Source organism: Saccostrea cucullata, unplaced genomic scaffold (genome assembly GCF_032062105.1).
Source record: "Saccostrea cucullata isolate Sc308-1 unplaced genomic scaffold, CSIRO_AGI_Scuc_v1 ctg243, whole genome shotgun sequence".
NCBI classification, from domain to species: Eukaryota; Metazoa; Mollusca; class Bivalvia; order Ostreida; family Ostreidae; genus Saccostrea; species Saccostrea cuccullata.
This window is the reverse complement of record NW_026924631.1, coordinates 50,110-69,145: the sequence shown is the minus strand read 5'-3', so window position 1 is coordinate 69,145 and position 19,036 is coordinate 50,110. Positions and strand designations below refer to the sequence as shown.

The 19,036-nt window shown below is 34.1% G+C and overlaps 1 protein-coding gene across 1 annotated transcript in view; it reads left to right on the top strand.

Annotated features, from left to right (window-relative positions):
* The window catches only part of LOC134266906 (uncharacterized), a 63,977-nt gene that overhangs the window by 9,960 nt on the left and 34,981 nt on the right, over positions 1-19,036 (top strand). The window contains exons 2-14 of the mRNA XM_062749113.1: positions 8,335-8,668; positions 9,085-9,219; positions 9,420-9,657; positions 9,752-9,890; positions 10,131-10,265; positions 11,128-11,231; positions 11,668-11,792; positions 11,929-12,041; positions 12,145-12,282; positions 13,290-13,389; positions 13,522-13,622; positions 13,951-14,130; positions 15,951-16,025. Coding sequence (XP_062605097.1) covers positions 8,335-8,668; positions 9,085-9,219; positions 9,420-9,657; positions 9,752-9,890; positions 10,131-10,265; positions 11,128-11,231; positions 11,668-11,792; positions 11,929-12,041; positions 12,145-12,282; positions 13,290-13,389; positions 13,522-13,622; positions 13,951-14,130; positions 15,951-16,025 — 1,917 coding nt within the window. The remainder of the gene's footprint in view (positions 1-8,334; positions 8,669-9,084; positions 9,220-9,419; positions 9,658-9,751; positions 9,891-10,130; positions 10,266-11,127; positions 11,232-11,667; positions 11,793-11,928; positions 12,042-12,144; positions 12,283-13,289; positions 13,390-13,521; positions 13,623-13,950; positions 14,131-15,950; positions 16,026-19,036) is intronic.

Below are 19,036 nucleotides of genomic sequence, written 5' to 3'. Positions count from 1 at the left end.
ACAGTATTCAAGATCGAATCCATAATACATTAAAAAATCGGAGCAGAGCAAACACGGACCTCCAAAACATCAGAGTTGGGATCAGGTGCCATGGAGGAGTGAGCATCCCCTGCCGACCGCCATGTTCTCCTTTTCATGATCGGGAAATAACGGAAAAATCCGTCGTCAATTCATTATATAAATAATGGACTTACAATTAGTATGAAAAACGTCAGTCAGCATTTGACTCAATGATAAATTGTATTTGCTGACAAGGTCATTGTATCGTCGATGGAAATTTGAAATGATGGCTTTAAACGAGACTGCTGATGATCTTGTTTCTTCAACTTGTTTGTCAATAATTTACCTCGTTTTAGAAATTTTTCTTACGTAGAGCATGCTCTTGAAAAGTTAAAGACATCACGTTTATCTTAGAGCTTGGTTGTTAGATTACCATTAACTTCTTTTTTCAAGTAAAATATGTATGTAATTTATGTTCTTTGTATAATACATGTACAATGTAAGTCTGTAAAGATGAAGAAGCAGATGGAATATAGAGTAAAAGGGCGTTTTACTTAAATTGTTTTCGCTTCTTGTAGAATAAATCAACTTCATATCTGACCAGGTCAAGAAGTATATATATTTTTAAATACCTGCTGCTTTTAGTTATCTGATGTATACAATTCTTCAAGGATTAACAATATGTTTATCTTCAGGATCTGACAAGGACAAAATGGCATCTACAATAAGCGAATGTTGAGATAATTTTACCGAGAGAAAAATTAAGGGAATGATAACATGGATTGTAAATAATGTTACAGTAGACGTAGTTTTTTTTAGTTTCAAGAATGTGTAGAATAAGGACGTAGTAAAAAATCGAAAAGCAGGGTGGAGTATAGTATAATACATCATTATTAAATACACTGTAGCTTATTTGCATAATAAAGAACGTGGACACGAAATTAAAATTTGAACAATATTACGTCAAGAACAAATTTTGAAAAGTAACGAAACTGGAATAGTACAATAAAGAGTACAATAAAAATCTTCCCAGTGACCTTTTGATTTAAAGAATTTGGACCTGGGAATGTAGACCACCTTGCTTCTTCCAAAACTTCGATAAGCAATAATTGCTCGTCAAAAAGGCTTTGGCTGCAGCGAAAAACACGCGAAGAGAAAACATGCCCGATGAACGATAAGTATTTTGGAACCTCTTTTACAAGGATGTAAAATATGATCAATAAAATTGCTTGAAATGTCTGATTTTGTTCTCGATCTTCCCCAAAGAGCTGGAGGGAACATATAAACCAACATTTGATATTGTTGAAGCGAGAAAATTTACGCTACGTGAACACCGATTTCAGCAAATGAGGAATGCGAGCAATCTCTAAGTCTTGCTGATTAATTTTAAATGCATCGAATAAAATAAAAGACAAGTGAATTTATTAATTGTTTATGTTGCCATAGAGAACGATTGCTTTGATTGCTCCGAAGGATAAGAAGCATATAAAACGGGTAAAAAAGTTCGACAATGAAGATCTAGAGGGCGCTGTGTTTATTTTACTTTCCAAGGTCAACGACAGCCATTTTATCAAAAATAAACATTATAATTGCTATTTAAGATATGCTTTGTATCTGTGAATATACACTCAGTATCCCAAATTTTAGAAGTAATTATTTGCACACTTATAAAAATATTTTTGCTTCTTTTATTTAAAAAATCCGGATTTTTTTTTTTACAGAAACAGTAGGTTGTCCATCTTTCCTGAACGTATATATACTATGTAAGAATTCACAAAGACACGTGCGGATAGCATAGAACCTGACAAAAATGCAAAATGTCTCGATTATAGACAGCAATCATAATGAGTAATGAGATTATCATTTTTAAATGTCTGTGAATGTCATATAATTAATTAACAAAAGGAAATATACATGTATGGGCAGCGGAAAGGGCAAAAATTACCATAATGAGAAAGCAAACAATTATTTTAATTTCAGTGACCATAAAAACTTAACAAATGATATACAATGCACAATCAACAGACCTTTTCGCAGAACAAATATACATTAAAGCAAAACCAACGACCACGTACGTAACAAACATATATAAATGCAAAACCAACGATCATCTTTGCAGTACAAACGTACATAAAAACACGACAAACGAAAAAAATTTTTTTAACAAATGCGCACGCGGTAAATCTAGTCTTCCCGACTCCCGGCTCCCGACGGTCCCGGATATTTTTTTTTTTTTTTTTTTTTGGCGATTTCTTTTTTGTCGGTGCACAGAAACTCTGCTAATTTCTCAGGCACATTTTCTTTTTAAATGAATTCAATAATATGTAAAAACTTAAACAAATTTGCGTATTTATCACTGAATCAGCAGTATCACCTTCCAAAAAGCGGTAAATGAGGCACTCCATTATAAATATGAAAACCAAAAACGGACATCAATACAGAGAGACGTAAGGTGTCGTAGATAGTATAGGTGCATGGATACAGATTTGAAGTTAATATTTTCTGTATAATATTACGACTTATATATTGTAATAGCATTTCACACAAAAATATATTAAAAATCTTATTTCATCTAAGAGTTATTAAAACTTCAAATTTTTAGACGGGTTTGATTGACACATCCTTGCACTCTCACAAATTTGAATTTATTCTTAATACTTAGGAAAAGTGGCAATCTTGTTTCAATAACTTTAAGATGAAATAAAATTAACTTCAAATCTGTGTCCATGTATCTTTAAAGATATCAAAAATATTGATATTGAGAAGATATTTATTCTATTAAAAAAATTAAAGGGGGATCCGAGGTAGAACCATGTCCATGTTTTAGAGTCTGGGAACATAAACATGATGTGGCAAAGATTTCTATACAAAAAAAAATGTGTGGGGAATTTTTGTGCATACAAATTATCTGGCATGTAAACGAGGGTTTTCATTTATTTAAAAAAAAATATATACCTCAGTTTGTTGTTTTTAATCGCGATTCAACGAAAGCAGTGGTATCCTTTTTAGCTCTACTGGTCAGAGACCAGAAGAGCTTATGCGATAGTAATGCGTCCGTCGTCCGTCCGTCTGTCTGTCTGTCTGTCTGTCTGTAAACAATTTTTCAAAATGCTACTCCTCCTACAGTTTTGGTCCGATTTCAATATAACTTGGCACTCTACCACTAAGATACATAATTTTGTGCGTCGGTTTTTGATTTCGATGAATGGTGTTGCCATGGTTACTAAAAATAGAAATTTCTGTGAAATTCTTTCAAAATGCTACTCCTCCTACAGTTTTGGTCTGATTTCAATATTACTTGGCACACAAGTAGACTACACTAAAATACATAATTCTGTGCATCGGTTTTCGATTTCGATAAACGGTGTTGCCGTGGTTACTAAAAATAGAAATTTCTTTGAAATTCTTTCAAAATGCTACTCCTCCTACAAATTTGGTCCGATTTCAGTATAACTTGGCACACAAGTAGACTACACTAAGATACACAATTCTGTGCATTGGTTTTTAGCTCACCTGAGCCGAAGGCTCAAGTGAGCTTTTCTGATCACATTTTGTCTGGCGTCCGTCTGTCCGTCTGTCTGTCTGTCCGTCTGTCTGTAAACTTTTCACATTTTCGACTTCTTCTCAAGAACCGCTGGGCCAATTTCAACCAAACTTGCCACAAAGTATCCTTGGGTGCAGGGGATTCAAGTTTGTTCAAATGAAGGGCCACGCCCTTATTCAAGGGGAGATAATTGGGAATTAATGAAAATTTAGTGGTATATTTTAAAAATCTTCTTCTCAAGAACCACTGTGCCAGGAAAGATGAAACTTATGGGGAAACATCCTCAGGTAGTGTAGATTCAAGTTTGTTCAAATCATGACCCCCGGGGGTAGGGCGGGGCCAAAATGGCTGACCAAAGTTTTACATAGAAATATATAGGAAAATTCTTTAAAAATCTTCTTCTCAAGAATGACAAAGTCATAATTCATCATATTTATATGGAAACATGCTCAGGTAGTGTAAATTCAAGTTTGTTCAAATCATGACCCCCGGGGGTAGGGCGGGGCCAAAATGGCCGATCAAAGTTTTACATAGAAATATGTAGGAAAATTCTTTAAAAATCTTCTTCTCAAGAATGACAAAGCCATAATTCATCATATTTATATGGAAGCATGCTCAGGTAGTGTAGATTCAAGTTTGTTCAAATCATGACCCCGGGGGGTAGGGCGGGGCCAAAATGGCCGACCAATGTTTTACATAGAAGTATATAGGAAAATTCTTTAAAAATCTTCTGCTCAAGAATGACAAAGTCATAATTCATCATATTTATATGGAAACATGCTCAGGTAGTGTAGATTCAGGTTTGTTCAAATCATGACCCCCGGGGGTAGGGCGGGGCCAAAATGGCCGACCAAAGTTTTACATAGAAATATATAGGAAAATTCTTTAAAAATCTTCTTCTCAAGAATGACAAAGCCATAATTCATCATATTTATACATATGGAAGCATGCTCAGGTAGTGTAGATTCAAGTTTGTTCAAATCATGACCCCCGGGGGTAGGGCGGGGCCAAAATGGCCGACCAAAATTTTACATAGAAATATATAGGAAAATTCTTTAAAAATCTTCTCAACAAGAATGACAAAGCCATAATTCATCATATTTATATGGGAGCATGCTCAGGTAGTGTAGATTCAAGTTTGTTCAAATCATGACCCCGGGAGGTAGGGCGGGGCCAAAATGGCCGACCAATGTTTTACATAGAAATATATAGGAAAATTCTTTAAAAATCTTCTTCTCAAGAATGACAAAGCCATAATTCATCATATATATATATGGAAGCATGCTCAGGTAGTGTAGATTCAAGTTTGTTCAAATCATGACCCCCGGGGGTAGGGCGGGGCCAAAATGGCCGACCAAAGTTTTACATAGAAATATATAGGAAAATTCTTTAAAAATCTTCTTCTCAATCATTTTCCAAAAAATAGGAAATCCATGATTGGTCATGGGACTACTTTTGGATTTAAACTTTACAATAAAAAGCCATTTTATACTAGTCCTATCCTTGGTGCTCAGGTGAGCGATGTGGCCCATGGGCCTCTTGTTATTTTGATGAGTGGCAAGGATCATTTTTCTATTTATTGCTGATTTAAAGTCTCAAGTCCCAACTGCTACTTTTCTCTTCCTTTGTTTTAAGTATAAACCAGTAGAGCTACAGTCTCGACAGAGACTTCTGGTTTCAGTGGTTTTCGCATTTATAGCTGAGTACTAGATTTACCGCTTTTGGCAGATGATACTGCTGATTCAGTTATAAATTAAATACGCAAGTTTTTATATATTAAATTTAATGAATTTTTTAAACCTAGAAATGTGCATGAGAAGTGTGAAGAGTTTCTGTGCGCCAAGGAAAAAAAAAATCCGGGACCGTCGGGAGCCGGGAGTCGGGAAGACTAGATTTACCGCGTGCACGTTTGTTAAATTTTTTTCGTTTGTCGTGTTTTTATTTAAGGAATAACTGTCTTATTTTTCGAATTCATGAAGTGATCAATGGTTTGGCTTGTGTGATAATTTGCATAAACGCCGAAGGCGTTTATGCATAAAATTATCACACAAGCCACTCCATTGATCATCTTCATGAATTCGAAAAATCTGACAGTTATTCCTTATATTTACATGCTTTGATTCCGCCAATCCACGGGCTCCAAGCCTGCTTCTCTCTAGGTGTTGTCCCGCCCTGCACGTGGGTTTTTTTTTTGAACTGTGACAAAACATTCATGAGGAAATCAATTACATTTACAATTGGTAATTTTATCTCGGACAAAGACATTGGAAATGTAAATATGTACGTTTGTACTGCAAAGATGATCGTTGGTTTTGCATTTATATATGTTTGTTACGTACGTAGTCGTTGGTTTTGCTTTAATGTATATTTGTTCTGCGAAAAGGTCTGTTGATTATGCATTGTATATCATTTGTTAAGTTTTTATGGTCATTGAATTTAAAATAATTGTTTGTTTTCTCATTATGGTAATTTTTGCTCTTTCCGCTGCCCATATACATGTCCATGTAAAATATAAAAGTCCTGACACCAAGGCAACTGTTCAAAAGGCATGGTCAATAATAAGTTTTTCATACCGGTAGGTCAAACTCAAGGTTAAGGTCAATGGGTCAAAATTCATATTGTTGGTTTCGTCACAAGCAATACACCTGTGAAATATAAAGGACCTAGCACTAAACATACAAAGGTTAAGTCCAAGGTTAAAAGTTTTTAATAAGTAGACCAAACTCAAAGGCGAAGGACAAAAATATTTGTACACAAGGAAAGATTATTCTCCTTATTGATAAAAGTATACTTATTCTATAATAGTATAGGTATATTTTAATTAACGAAGGGAAAGGATTAAACGTCAAGCCCCTGTGGGACAACACATTTTTACAAAGACAAACAGACAAACAAATTCTATTTGTCCCCGAATATTCAATTAGGAGGGCATAAATATTCATAGATATTTTGTATAACCAATAGGAGCCATCACGCGGAAAATGATATAATGCTAAATCTGATTATTACAAACGTATTTTATAAGTTAATTATTAAGAACATACATGTACTATGTCGCTTTGATAATTTTCAAAATACAGTAGTTGCATAAATGAACATGTACATTGAAATCGTTTTAAAGAAATTATTTACAACTGAACAACCGACATTTGTGTAATTATTGGGAAAAATACTAAAGTGCGTTTGCCATATACATGTATATTTTTTATCAATGGGCAAAAGGAGTTGTTACATGAAATTTGACTCAAAGTAAATAATTTTGTATCTATAGAAGAATATGAATAGCAAAGTTCTATCAAAAACGTAATATTCTAAGCATCCAAGCTAAAAATAACTCGAAAAATCTCGTTGACCTCAAATTTATCTATTCCCGCGTGCTTCTGCAATTTCCAGAGAAAAGCTGAAGAGGGAAAAGTTGACAATCTTAGAAGTTTAATCTAACATTCTTTCCTATAAATATTCAAAATGGCCCATTACTCAATCAAAACATTAGAATAACTTGATAACTAATATCAAAAGCTGTCAAAACTACCACACCAGATTTCCTTGATTGTAGCTCCAGTAAATGGAAATCTTGTTTGAGATTTAGGTTCAGTTTTATTCAAGTTTTTAAAACAAAATCGGAAAACGATGAACAAGCTGATAAGTTTGAAAACTCTGAGACGAGAAATGCACTTATTCTTTCGCAGGTAGAAATGAAATTTATGTTATGTGATTTAGTAGAAAAGTTAAAACCCTTACTTTAATACAATAAATTATAGAAAAAGATCAACAAAAGCATTATTTTACTAGAAAGAGAAAAAATATTGTTTTTTGGAAAGAAACACGATGCACACAGTAAAATTCCGAATAGGTCATTGTATTAACTTTTGCCATGATAATGTAATCCACTACTCTCATTGATGAAAAGGAAGTGTTGTAGAATTCGGTATTATTTTCGGCGTCCCATTGCATTTATTTGCTGAAATCTTTTGCATGTGAAAATCTACTCCAATATATTTCACAAAATCGAAGCGATGAAGAAATAACTTAGCTATAGACTTCGACCACCAGTGACAACAATACGTTCGTTGACTTTCAACAAAATAAGTCCTAATTCCCGAAACCATAAGAAAAAGAACTTTACACTGTCATGAGCCGCTTCCCTTCATTTGTCGGTAACAATTCCGACATAATTACGCGGTTTTTCTTGTTCATTTGTGTGTGTTTACCTCTTCGATCTTTCAAACTACAAAGCAAATGCAAAAGTGTTAACAGACACAAAACTTATTCTTGTAAAACAGACATGAATTGGAACAAAATGAATCCAAGGAAGACAAATATTTAATTCAAAAAGTAAACGATTTCTACAGTAATACTATTGTTCGAAAATACTCGATCATCATCAAAATAAACTATATGCATTTTGAATCTATTAAAGTCATTGACCATTCCATGCAAGCCAATCTCATGTTGAAAATTATACTTTTCATCTTCATTGTCACTTGTTTATTTACTTTTCAAGTCATTTGTATTTTTGGACAACCGGCGTTCGCGCCATTGACGGTTGTTGGCCGCACGTTAACGTTATCGCGAGATCTCGCGCGAGGAAGCAGGGTCGTTAATAACTAAATGTGTTGACATGTCAAACGCTAGATTCCTCACAAACGAGCATTTGTCACAACACCCCAGAAAACAAATCTGCTTCTTACCTATCAGTGTCACATAGGTCGACCGTTCTCCATTAACCCCTGTGACAATACAAACATACCAACACTATTAGAAAAAAAAAGTTTGCAATAATATTTCAGAACAAAGGCCAAACGGAGCCTGACTGCAATTCCAACAACATGGATAATGGTGAAGCACTACCAAGTCCCTCAGACGACGCAACATTTGATGATGTTGGACCTTTGATAAAGATGGACAATTTGCAAAATGGAAGGGACCATAATGAGGATTCCAAAGAGAAAATGCTCCCAGAAAATAATAATATAAAGAACAAAACTAAGTTGGAGCACTTTGTAGCACCTCCCAAGGAAAACTGGGGCGGAAGTGGAGACTATCTACTGGCGGCGATTGGATATTCCGTGGATTTATCTAATGTTTGGAGGTTTCCCTACTTAGCCTACAAAAATGGCGGCGGTGAGTTGGTTGCTGTTTATGCTTTGTTATACTCATTAAAAATTACGTGTATTAGATAATTTGTATAATAAAAATTTAGTGGTAATCATGGTCTTCTTTTAAGAAAATTATAAAAATTGGTCAAAATAAATTTAAACATTTTAAGTTTGTTGAAGATGAACTTCAACATGGTCGTTACAAACGCACTCTTCAAATTCGATAGACAAAGTAACAATGTTTGGATTTAACTCGAATGAACCATAAACGCGGCTAAATCTTTTATATAAAAAGATTCCTTTTTTCTAGGAACTCGTAGACATCTGTTACGAACGAACTTGCTTGAAAAATAAACGTTTGATATTATTAGTAACCTTACATTATAAAGTATTTGTAAGAATAAAGACTGACACTTGTATAGACAGTCTTGGATGTTGCAGGTGCATTTATCATTCCATATTTCACGGTTCTCATACTCGGCGCTGTCCCCGTCTTCTTTATGGAACTTAGCATGGGGCAGTTCAGCAAAGAGGGGCCCATAAATGTTTGGAACAACCTTGTACCCATGTTCAGAGGTAAACATTTTCGGGAAAAAATACGTTTAGACCAAAGATTTCAATAAAAAATATTAAAGAATTTGAGACGTATTTTTACGAGAAAATGGCTTGTACATTGTAGTCCCTTTTATATAAGAATAAATACGTTCGTACTGAATTGTTTTCGTGTAATTCTACGTGATTTCGGAATAATTTTTAATCACACTTGGATATTGTAGGTATAGGTTTTGCCTCTTGTTGGATGGCCTACATCGTCGCTTTCTACTACAACATGGTTATCGCCTGGGCGTTCTACTACCTGTTCTCTTCTTTCTCTTGGAACACTCCCTGGTCAAGGTGTGACCACGAATTTAACACACGTGACTGCTGGCAGTCAGACTGGGATACCAATCAAACACACTCAAATAGGACCTATAACTCCAGCACTGCTATCTCTTCCTCTTACGAATATTTTGAGTAGGTACATGTTCAAAGCATCTGGCATTCTGTATCTGTTTAATATGTTTTATTATTTCGTGATTGTCATATAAGATTTTTTTTTTGCATGAAGACGAGGCGTTCTCAGTTTACACAAGAGTTCGGGAATCGACAACCTCGGTGGAATCAAATGGGAAGTCGCTGGATGTGTGGCCCTTACGTTCATTATTCTTTACCTCAGTTTGTGGAAAAGTGTTAAGAGTGCAGGAAAGGTATTTATGTTATCTGTTAGCACTAACTGTTAAAATTAACACTGTCTCAGTGAGACACTTTTGAATCAAGAAATTTTCAAATTTACTGAATCCAATTTCAAATGAAATTATTATTAACAAAAGAAACTTAAAACTTTTTTTATAATATGAATTTTCAGTGAAATGCCGAAAATTAAATTTATTCGAATGTAAAAAAAAAAATGAGTGTTGCCAGTTTAATGTTTTTTTTTTTAATTTAAGGTCGTCTGGTTCACGGCCACAGTTCCTTACTTGATACTCACTGCTCTATTGATTCGAGGCTCCATGCTCCCTGGTGCAGGAGAGGGGGTCAAATTTTTCATCGTTCCAAACATGAGCAGGCTCGCAGAAGTTCAGGCAAGTTTTTGCTTTGATACTTGAATAAGTTGGTGTGATTTTCATTTTTTTTTCTATTCAAACCAAAAGACACATCCTCTATTAAAATGTTCTTTGATCTAATGTGATGTCTTCAATAAATGAAAAATGTGAATACAGTATGCTTCTATTCTTCGTAAATATCCACAATCTTATCTATTTTGCAATTAAAAAATGATCGTTTTTTCCTAATCCGAATTTCCTCCATTCTTCTGTTAAACACATGCAGTATATAAGGTCATGAAGTGCAATACCCACTGAGAATTACCAGTAAATTTATTTTTATTTTGAATTTCTATCATAACTGCTATTTATATATGTTTCAATTTTACAAGTGATAAACTTTTTAATTTAATTCTAATTGCCATATTGGTAGTTGCAATCAACTAAATTTTATTTATCAAAAATTAAATTAATTGCATTATGTAAATATTTTTCACATAAACAGTGAACCATTCCAAATTAAATTAAATCAGGATCATAACGATAAATCACAACATCAAATCAAAAATTAAAATGACTACTATACTAAGGAGAACATACATCTTTTGTTTAAAATATGTAATTATGTTATAATATAAAAGTAGAATGGCATACAAAAAGCAGTTTAGTTGCATGTAGAAGATTTTGAAATATTTAATACTAGTGTACTCTAAAGTACCGGGGTACTCTATCTTAATCTGTTTCGTACGACCACTTTTCAACTAGCCTATCTTTTTTTTTTTCGACCGACCGACCTTATTTTTTCAAAAAAAGTCTTGAAAAACAACTAATAAATAAAAATGGCCTAAGGATATGCAAAGACTTTGAGACCTGATTTTGCTCCGTACTCTCTTTCCCTTAGGTCTGGATAGACGCTGCAGTGCAGATTTTCTTCTCCATCGGCGCTGGATTTGGAACACACATTGCATACGCCAGCTATAACAAGTTTAATAACAATTGCTACAGGTATAAACAAAAGAACCATAAACTTCTGCTTTTTCCAAGTGATCTGGTGGAATTTCGTTTCCGGATACATAAATAAAATCCTTGTAGAAATGAGTTTTTTCATTATCTCTTAATCCAATCTCTTTTTTTATCATTAACAGTATATTAACTCCTCAGGAATGTTTGTCATAAAAATAGAATATTATAAACAAAAGCTTAAAGACTCGTAAATGTTCTTAGAGGGTATACCATAAACACAACACATACAAAATCTGTTTCTTCTCTCGAGTTTCAATGTCTGAGTTGATACATGTATTAACAACAGTAGTTTTTTGCGTCACATATACCGGGTAGATGAAGTGTCAGATTTAAAATTTATAATTCTAGTGTTTCTAAGTACATCATGTACACCTAATCAGTCCATATATTCAAATCTTGCCCAATTTCTTATTTGCAGGGATTGTCTCATAACAGCATCCGTAAACTGCATTACCAGTATCTTTTCTGGTTTTGTCGTGTTCACATACCTTGGGTACATGGCTCAAAAACAGCAAAAAGACATCAGGGATGTCGCACAAGATGGTAAAATTGTCTGTTATAGATGCTCTCTGTTTCCTTGTGACTTAATCTTTAAAAAAAAAATTAATTTAAAATTTTTCTTTTAAATAAAAGTTCTTTTAAATAAAATCTTAAAATCTTACAACTTTCATAATTGCAGGCCCGGGTCTCGTTTTCATCGTCTACCCAGAAGCCATTTCTACACTTCCGGGATCGTCAATATGGGGAATTCTGTTCTTTTTCATGTTAATTACGCTCGGTTTGGATAGCGCGGTGAGTAGCATTGCTTTATTGATTGTTTTCCCATTGTTTGCGTTCTCTTGACTAAATATTTTGCGAATTATACTGTCTTTAATTTTATTTTTTGTTTTTGTAGTTTGGCGGCTTAGAATCTCCGTTGACGGGTCTCCGGGATCAATTCTACAGGGTATTTAGACACCGGTGGGCACGGGAAGTTTTAACCTTCTTAATTGTCGTCAGTGCCTTCCTTTTCTCCATTCCATGTATGACTGTAGTAAGTACAGGCTCCAAAAATAGTTGTTACATAGACTTGATTCTTCTTCTGCGCGTTTTATAAAATTGCGCATGGATTTATGATTTACTAGAATGTACCGAGTATTATCAGCAAGTGTTAAAAAAAATAAATGAAACTCTCTTAAATATAAATAACACAAACATTTCTTTCTTTTTTTTCAAGAAATCGGCAAAAGGTCTAGTAGATTTATGTTCGTATAGATAATTAGAATGAGATTTGTCAGATCGAGTAAATGTAGAAATTGGTGATTTTTTGTAATAATGTCACAAAGTATGAGCAAATTATTGCATATTTTTGAACAATAAAGGAACACGGTCTAAAATTTGAACAACAAAGAATACTAGTACTTACGATTTCCTTACATGTTGTTTAGAGACTTTATATGATTTGTGTGATTTCTTTTCAAAATTTAAATTAGTCAAAAATACATACCAATTCATGCATTAGTTGCTTTTTTTATGTTCTGATATCTGTCTAATCTATTTAACCTTTTGAGAGAAAAAGCATATGTGTAATACAACAAATATGAAAGGTTGGTTGAACCAAGAGAGAGTCAAGGCTTTGCAATGCGGTGCAGGTGAAATGCCATGTGCACCAATTTCTTCTCATTCAGTGCAAACCCATTTATCTTTTGTACATTTATATTTTTGTGTGAAGTTCCCTACCAATTCGGATGATAATATGAAAGATAAAAAAGATGATTTCAACACAAACGTTTTATCTATGGGAGAAACTCTTAAGATTCTACACCCATTTTTTCATTAATATTCTTACACTTAGTAAGTATAAGTACAGACTTAATAATAAATAGGTAACAAATATTAGATATATTTTGTAATCTGTACTATAATATAATTTTTTCCGGCAATTTATTGAGTAAATTTAAAGAAAATACCCGGCCTTCTCTCGAAGCGCTAAAAAAACTGAGTGCTTCTTTTTCTTGATAAATATACTGTAACTTTTTTCTCTTCCTTTTAATTTTGTAGGGAGGTATGTATGTGTTTAAAATACTGGATACATTCGCTGCCGGCACTTCCATCGTTTTTGCCATTCTATTTCAAGTCATCGCCGTTTCCTGGTTTTATGGTAAGTCAAAAAAAATATATTTTTAAAATATTTTCACTCAAATTAGAAAAATAGACTTAATGAAAAGTATTTGTTATGTGGTATATTAAAGGAGGCTAACCGAATTTTAAAACAATGATTCAACTTTTTCAGGGGTGGATCAGTTTTGCTCGGACATTTATCAGATGACAGGCCATAGACCAGGGCTGTATTGGCGAGTGTGTTGGAAAATCCTCAGTCCTACATTCCTATTGGTAACTAACCCCCCCTTTCTTTCCACCTCCGTCCCTTTCCTTTTCAACGACCACATACAAGTGCTGAAACAATCCTGTTAAACTTAAAATACCCTTCTGATAATACCCTTCTCATTTTCTTAGAAATTTGATTGGTATATTATTTGGTTCATTATTCAAGTTTAAATTCTAAATATACATTCTTTTATAAAATCAACAAAGTAAATGTAAGCCTGTACTTAAATATTAAATGACATCTAAATTGAACTCAAGATATTTTTGGACGATTTTACTAGAAATGCATTGCACACATTTGATTCAATTTAATTTTTTTTTATATTTATTATAGATAATTGTGATATCAAGCTTTTCTCATTATCGACCACTGACTTATAAGGGCAGTATGGGCGTGTACACCTATCCTTCGTACGCTAACGTCATAGGATGGGGCGTGGCTCTTTCCTCAATGCTCCTGATACCAGGTTATGCAGTGTATCTCTTGCTGTCCACTAAAGGAACTTTTAAACAGGTACAAACACTGACGTATTTCTCCGAGGCCAGAATTAAAAATATCTTTGTTTCCCCTAACCCGACCCTAAATTCTCAAGTTGGGTCGGTAGGTAGGTAAACAATTTTAATTTCTGAAAGCAACTTTGAAAATACATTCTAAAATGTAATTGAAAATTACCTTTATAAATAAGAAAAGTACAAAAGAAAGCGATTTGTGATCTAAATGCTAAGTATCATACATATGCGGTTTAAAAGCAAAATTCATGATTAATTAATTCACAACTGTTATTTAGTTGAACTTTTGGAATATCTTACGCCATTACCTTTATATAAATTGAATAAAATAGACAAGATTCTCAAATACGCAAAGACCAGACATACGAGTATATTTTTCAAACCTTCAATCAGCCTTCAGAGCTTATAGACGACCAATGTACTTTTTTGAGGGCAATGAGATTTGTAGTGGTTCTGGAGCATTTTGCTTTGGAGTTAAGAAGTAAGTGGCTAATTTTAAATCGCAGGTTCAAATCCCAATGAGTAACGTTGAAAACGGTCCTTCAAAGGGGACCATAAAAACTTATGTCCAGTGTCGCAGAAGATGCTGGCTCAAAAAAGACCCCCACTTCTTAATGGCAAAAAAATAGTGCTGAGTACGTCTAAATTTGGGGCAATGGGGAAATGTTTAAATGTCGTCCTAACAAATCTCGAAGGGATTAAAAGCAAAGAAACAGCCAATCTTCAAGGGCCTAATTAAAGAAAAATACACTGGACGTCTCAGGAAGCTGAATCCTAATTTCAAAACTATTTGGAAAGAGTATGTTAACAATCTTTAATCGAACGAAACCGAATCTACAAATGATAAAAATACCATTCTCACGAAGTTTAACCACTTTATAAAGGCAGGAAGAAAGGACATCTGAATTATATTTATCAGGATTAATATGCAGGCATATTTACAACAACTCCTATAGTTCCATAATAGCATATAGTAAACATAGGAACATAGATGAACTAGTTATTAGATCAAAACTCAAATTAAGAAAATAAAATGCAGTGAAATTGAATGATGTGTTCACTAGGTGGGCCCCTCATCTGCTCATAAGGCGGGCCTTACCATGTATTATGTACCTTAAATTCAAAGACAGATTTGTTTGTTTGTTGCTTAACGTCCCTTTCAAAAATTTATTCACTCACATGGAGACGGTAAGACACTTCCGAAACACTCTTAATTAGTCATGATAAATTTTAGTATCGAATTGTTTCAAGAGTGAAGAATTCCAATTAACTGAAAGCATAAGATTGAGACGTCGCCATCGTTCTATGAAGAGTTACTGCCCTGTAATCACATCTGGAGGTCATTTTGTTTCCAACAAATGATTGAAAATCACAGTAGAACAATGTCGGCCGTTCTGATAAAAACTGATTTGGATGAAGTTGTATTTTATAAAACTTGGTTAACAATAAAAAAAATATTTGAATCATCTTATTCAAAAAATCTTTTCAGTCGGTGCGATTTAATTGGGTCGGTCGCGTTAGGGGAAACGAAGGTATTTTTTTATTTTGGCCTGATCTCAAGAACTTCTCATGCAAAAGGTGATTAATTGATTGGTTGTATGTTGTTAAATGTCCCTCTAGAGAATTTTTCACTCATATGAATACGCCACTAATTGCCGGTGTTTCGATTGGAATTTGAATTAAATGTAGATAACGAACAGTATTCAAGCTCAAAAGTCCATTAAATATATCATAACTAAATTATATTTTAATTACGTATAAATTGATTACTCTCAGTACTTTGATGAGTTCCTTTAATCAAACATGTTCTAATGTATTACACAGAGATTGGCAAAGTGCATAACCCCAAAAAGAGATCACGAGGAAATCACAAGAACCAATGACGTCAAACGTTTCAGGGTGAGTCCTTCGAGCGTCCTTGGCAACAGATAAAATTGTCCAATTTTCTGCGCCGGTATCGTAAGAACAAAGTCATGTTCTGATAAGTACCCAGTTCTTTGTGTTTGCGAGCACGCACTTTCCTTGTTCTTTCAGATTTTGATATAAAACAGAAATAAGAATTTTCATTCACAGTTGAAAACTATGCATACCTTAATGATTTTTATTCTTCGTTTCAGCTGAAACATTGGATAACCGTGTGATGTGTGTTTGGACAAAGTTTTTACCAGGATTATATGGGCTGTAGAACTTGTATCGTGATATTGTTAAATGTGACTTCGATGCAATACCTTTCGATATGTCATATTTTTATTCTAGCGGGTATTCTAATTCAGGTTTATGTTATATGTGTTAAAAAAAATTATGCCAGTGAAATGTGTGTAAACCAAACTTTTTATCATTGAAAAAACAATAAAGTATAAATATAGTGTTATTGTATATGATTATTCTTAAAACGATGTCGAATTAAAACGAACCCTATTGAAATATCTGAAATGAATGGAGTTAAGTCTCAAACCCCTCCCATTTGCAATTTAAAGAGACTTACATAAAGAAAAAACAATGACATCAAATTTTAGAAAGCCTTGCAGCAAGCTTAACAATGGAGACTTAATTGTGATGTTTCACTGTTATGGATACCTCTAAAATTTCCTTTAAGAACTCTCAAAAATACATAAAGATTCGGGGGCATATATTTTTGTTATGTCTGTCTGTCAGTAAATTTTTCTGTTTGTCCATAATTATTGAATGGTTAGTGCTATGGCTTTCATATTTCACATGTGTATCCCGTATGTGACATAAATCTCTGGAGATACCAACAAATCTGATTTTGTGCTTGGGCTTTTATATTTTATGTGTATATATATCATATGACGAGCCTTTTCTATGAGCACCAACATTTTTTTAAAATTAACCTCGATCTTTGAGGTTGAACTACTTTTGAACCTTGGCGGTAACTTGTCAATTGGTGATGTTAGGGTTTTTATATCACCTGTATATTCCTTGAGACAAGATCTTCCTCTGAGTACCAATATTTTGACCTCCTAACATTGACTTTTAAGTTTTACTCACATATAAGTAATGAAAACAAGAGGCTCATGGGCCCCATCGCTCACCTGCTACCGTTCTTTACCAGATCCCGCCCCCTTGTAATACCTATTTTGCCCCCCCCCATCCCCCCACCCCGGGTCATGATTTTAACAATTTAGATATTACATTATCCAAGGATGCTTCCTCATAAGTTTCAGCTTTTCTGGCCCATTGGTTCTTGAGAAGATTTCTAAAGATTTATCCTATATGTTTCTATGTAAAACTTGAATTCCCTGTTGTTGCCCGTCATACCCCCGGGGTCATGATTTTAACAATTTAGAATCTACACTTCCCTAGAATGCTTCCAGATAAGTTTAGGCTTATCTGGCCCAATGGTTCTTGAGGAGAACATATTTCAGAATTTTCCAAAATATTTCAATGTAAAACTTGGATTCCCGGAGGTCATGATTTTTTAAACAATTTAAAATCTACACTACCACAGGATGCTTCAGGATAAGTTTCAGCTTTTCTGACCCAGTGGTTCTTGAGAAGAAGATTTTTTAATGACCCCATCCAATTTTTGTCTTTTCTTGATTATCTCCCTTTGTAAGGGGACGTGACCTGGCCTTCATTTTAACAATTAACCCCCCTCCCCCTCGCTTTACCCAAGGCAATCTCTACCCAGAGTTATCGTTCCACTTATTGCGAAGCGAAATATAACTCTGGGTAGAGATTGTACCCAAGGATGCCTTGTAATAAGTTTGGTCAAAATTGGCCCAGTGGTTCTTGAGAAGAAGTTGAAAATGTGAAAAGTTTACAGGCAGACGGACGGAAGAACGATGGACATTTGGTGATCAGAAAAGCTAATATGAGCTCATCTGAGCTAAAAAAAAAATGTTATTATGTTCCCCAAACGAAGTTGGGGAACATATTGTTTTTACTCTGTTTCTTATTATTATTATTAAGGTCTTCCGTCTTCAGCGGAAGACCTTCTTGTTATTCGTTTGTTTCTTTTCCACTGTTTTTCTTATTATTTTTTTTCTCCCAGATTTTGTGCACGCGATTTCTCGAAAACGGCTCGTTAGATTTTTATGAAACTTTCAGGTCTGATAGAACATATTAAAACTTGATGCATTTTTTTTCATTTTGATGACGTCACTTCCGGTTCGAAGATTTTCGCAATTTTGTGATTTTTAAGGGTCATTTTGTCCGTCGCTCTTCTTAAAAATCGCTCATCACAGGAAGATGAAACCTTGTCTGGAAGATAGAGCAACAAATGTAGATTTGCATTGTGTTGTTAACTTTTACCGGAAGTACTGCACGTTAACGCTCGGTATGGTCTGAAAAAAGCAATATTGAGCGTTTCAAAGTTTCTTACACTTTTTCTGTTATATCGTTTTACTTGTAAATATTTTGTAAAAACATATAGAACAAAAATTGTTAAGAATTCTAAGATCTTTCAAATGATATCTCGAAAAAAGGGCTGATCCCTAAAATTAGGGATCTAGAGGGGCCAAAAGTTTTTACTTGATATCTCGAAAAGTATTGAAAATTTGTAATACTTCAAAGAAGCAAAGTTGTTCAAAATGACAAGCTTAATCTATCTGAGTCGTCAAAATACGTCCGGCGTCGTCACTTCCGGCCAAACCAGAAGTAGTCAAAAACGGGTATTTTTGCCGTTGTTGTCAAGTTTTTTGGGGTAACATATGTCTCTGGGTGCATAAAAATTAATTTTCCGTCCGTCGTCGTCACTTCCGGTTAAACCGGAAGTAGCAAAAATTGCTTATTTTTGCATTAATTAATATAGCTTTAGAGGATTCAAACCATTTCAAGTCGTTATTTCTCATTTTTGTTGAAAATGAAAGTTACTTCCGGTCAAACAGGACGGAAGACCTACTCGTTGCTTTGCAACGAGCTTTGCTCTAGTTAAGGTCTTCCGTCTT